Raw genomic sequence first — 3,600 nt, 5'->3', positions numbered from 1 at the left:
AAACAAATGTTCGCTCGTCTGGCCGATGTCACAGGTTCGGTTGGTCAATGTGCCCCCGTTGTGCAAAGGGAATTGCTCGAATACTGCTAAAAGCAGCGTATTATCATATTCACTCATTGACTATAATCTATGTTCAAATGTGGTTGGCGTTTGGGGTATTTTACACACAAAAAACTGTTAATTCTGGGCATATTTCTGAATTTTTATCATAAATATTTTCCCGGAATGTGATCCGAGTATGTTTTGCTTCCTGTCTCAATGGGGAATACTGCAGTTGAATACCTTCACAGCATCTTTATAATTTTCCCCCACATACAGTTTACAGTCACAGAACATCAAGCCGTATGGATTCTGTAGTCCGTCCTGTGACGTCAGCAGGTCTCTGACAAACTTCCCTGCTTGTGTCAGTAGTACCACCTTGTGTGCCCGGTAGTCCGCCACCAGGATGTGTCCTGTGCTGGTAGTTGTGATACCTACCGGTCCTCTCAGTCCCCTCTCTCCTGTAGGGGTGTAGGTGAACACAACATCTCCCTCTGGTGTGATACAGTAGACAGACTGTGAGCCAGCATCTGACGCCAGGATGTTGCCCCTGTCTGTAGCACAGATGTAGCTGGGGTTACATATCAGGTTCTTCCCAGAGTTGAATCTACTGACTGACCTCATTACTCTCCCCGATACATCCAGGATATCAACACAGGAAGGATCCCAACAACTTGCTGCTAATGTTGAAGGACTCAAAGCTGTTAGGCATCTGTACATCTTCTTTGTTGTGACACGTGACTGTAGTACAAGGTCAGGGGTCACCCGTACTATTACAATATCATTGTGTGACCAGAATGATACAGCCACCTGGTTGTCCCTCAGCCTCGTCACAGAAGTTGGGTTACTTGCAAGATCCAGTTTACTGTGTCGTGATATGTTATTCTTTGTGTAGAAGGATTTCAGACATGTATTGTTGCAGTCAGTGACCACCAGTATCTCCTCACCATCCACAACCAGGACTGTGACGTCACATGGATCCGGCTGCTTCCTGTCGCCATCGACCCTAATGCCGACTGTCTTGTGTAACACCGGCCTGCACATGACGTCAAATGTGCCACACTGTATTTTACCAAGTTGAGTATCCATGACGTCACAAACGTTCTGTTGAATTCTACCAAGTTGTACATCCTTGTGTAATTTCCTCTCATCTATTTCACTTACAAATATAAGTTTTGAATCACGAAGGCTGTCTGTGAAAGTGACATCCCTGTCTGTTTCCTCCTTAATTGCCCCAGACTGACACATCTGGTAAATGTCAAACATGTCAGTCTCACTCCCAGACTTCAACACCTGGGTGATGTAATCTATGTATTGTTGATACATCTGCATGTCAATTTCCCCCGACTTTATACGCCCCCTCAGTTGTCCACACTGCTTCTCTGTCATATCATTCAGCTCCTCCAGCAGCTGTTTCTCCTTCTGTTTAATCACGGCCATTGCTTTCTGTGAGGCCTGTCTGATCTGTGACTTTATTTTGTCTTTGTTGTGGCTGATCGTATCAATCTGTGATCTGTGTTGTTGAAGTGATCTGCCCGTGTCGTCAACGCTCTGTGTAATCAATCCCTTATTGTGTGTAAGAACGCTTCTTATCTCAGACATTTTTGACTGAATAGTGACCACAGAGTCGCATTTCCTGTGGTATGTGACACAGCACTTGGGGCATATTGCTTTATTACAGTCTTTGCAGCAGAAATCCATGACTTCGTTGTGTTCCGTGCACCTCTGTCGTCTGGTCACTTTCACTGATCCACCAAGGCCAGCAATCACGTGGTTTGATGTACCAGGAAGAGATGCATGCATCTTCACACATCTCTCACAGAGCGGCACATCACAGTCTTGACAGTAGGAGTTGGCCGGATGACTTTCTCCAAGATCCTGGCAGGGATGGCAGCGGTTTTCTGTATCTGAACAAGTCATGGATAAAACTGTCACATCAAACATGCAATGTTTAACACAACAACGAGATAACGTTTGATGGAAGATATAAATGTACATAGGGAGAATAAAGTGTAAATGTTAATTCTGACCATTGTGCGGTTCAACGTACACAGTGTCCGGAAAGTACCCTGGGATAATCTACATGCATAGATTTCAAAACTGAAATGACAAAGATGTATTCTAGATAATCCTGATAAATATAGGTGACCCTTCAGTTTCGTCTTGATTACTTTTATCTACAATAAACCGTTAACCATCACCATTTTGATGACGCATGAACGTGCATAGACTGAACCTGGTTTGGTATTATCTCGGTAATTCAGGAAAGCGAACCTGCTGTATGACAGTGTCACAGTCTATCTCCTATAGGATATTCTACTTGGGGTTCTTGGTTTCAGTGGAAACTGAATCGGCGACAGTGTAATTTAAAATAGACGTATAACATCGCTTTCAAGTTTATTGCACTTATATAGCAACGTGCGTGCGATCCTGTTTTATAGTACCAGCTCACTGAGATAGTGGAGTTTAACATGGATACCCCACGCACGCACAGTTTACTGACTTTAAAGTCTACCAGTCCCTCTTTTATCCTTTGAATCTCTGCACCTGGCAGAGTGACAACTAATACCGTCTTTTACTTCTTTTGGTAACATGCAGCCAGGGATCTTACGCCCCTTGGAAGAATATTGTCATCTTTCGGTTTCTTCTAGATCACATTTACTTACCATTATCAGTATTTCCCCCACAGGCTAGAGTGTCCAGAAGTCCCTGTATGAGGAAACTGGGTTTGATCTGTTTCACCCACTCCTCCACTGGTCTGTCAGGCCTGGGAACTGGGTTTATCTGACGACAGTAGGGACACGGGATGGACTTGGCTCTGATGGCGTCTTGTCTGGTCTTCAGGAATTCCCCCAGGCAGCCCTTACAGAAGGTGTGTCCACAGGTCAGAGTACAGGGGTCTTTGTATCCCTCCGTACATATGGAACAGGTCAAGAAGTTCTCATTCAGACTCTCCAGCTTTCTGGCGGCTGCCATCTGAAACAAAGGAATATATACTCTTTAAGATCATTCATGCATTTTAGGGACTGGTGATTGAATGTTAAGAAATATTTATTGTGGGATGTGCACATTTGGAAATATCAAATATCTGATAGTATATATGACAATATGATTAATTGACCCACATCATTGACAGAAGTGACCAATCATAATGCATGTAAAATGCATCTCAATATTTAACACTGAACAAGTGACTTGAACATGTTGAAAGCAAGGCCTGTTCCTGTGTACTGTCTGTCCTGCGTAAATGAGTTGGTGCGTTGTGCTTAACGCGCCTTTGAAAGTCTTTCAGTTAACTGTTTGATTGGCATTCTGGAAGTTGGTGAGTGAGTGAGTGAGTGAGTATGGTTTTAGGCCGCTTTTAGCAAAATTCCAGCAATATCATAGCGGGGGAAACCAGAAATGGGCTTTACACATTGTACCCGTGTCGGGAATGGAAACCGGGTCTTCAACATGACGAGTGAACACTTTAACCACAAGGCTACCTGACCACCTGCAGAAGTGATGAGTTAAGAATAAAACATACAATTTTATAAATAACAACATCTGCTTATTGCATTT

The 3,600-nt window shown here is 43.6% G+C and overlaps 1 protein-coding gene across 1 annotated transcript; it reads right to left on the bottom strand.

Annotated features, from left to right (window-relative positions):
- Window positions 1-255: 255 nt before the first annotated feature.
- On the bottom strand, window positions 256-3,016 carry LOC139441688 (E3 ubiquitin-protein ligase TRIM56-like). The gene is made up of 2 exons (XM_071222492.1): window positions 2,706-3,016; window positions 256-1,967 (listed from the first exon to the last, which is right to left on the bottom strand). Exons 1-2 carry the CDS (start codon window positions 3,013-3,015, stop codon window positions 256-258), a joined length of 2,022 nt encoding a protein of 673 aa, XP_071078593.1. The 5' UTR covers window position 3,016.
- Window positions 3,017-3,600: the final 584 nt, after the last annotated feature.

The sequence above is a fragment of the Haliotis cracherodii genome, unplaced genomic scaffold (genome assembly GCF_022045235.1).
Source record: "Haliotis cracherodii isolate W230 unplaced genomic scaffold, xgHalCrac1.p SCAF_42, whole genome shotgun sequence".
Lineage (NCBI taxonomy): Eukaryota > Metazoa > Mollusca > Gastropoda > Lepetellida > Haliotidae > Haliotis > Haliotis cracherodii.
The sequence above is the reverse complement of the archived record's forward strand: the minus strand, read 5'-3'. Positions and strand labels throughout refer to the sequence as shown.

Coding starts and splice junctions, on each gene's coding strand:
- LOC139441688 (XM_071222492.1), bottom strand. CDS start 3,015: ATGGCAGCCGCCAGAAAGCTGGAGAGTCTGAATGAGAACTTCTTGACC. Junction 1,968..2,705: donor TGGGGGAAATACTGATAATG/GTAAGTAAATGT, acceptor TTGATGTGACAG/TTTTATCCATGACTTGTTCA.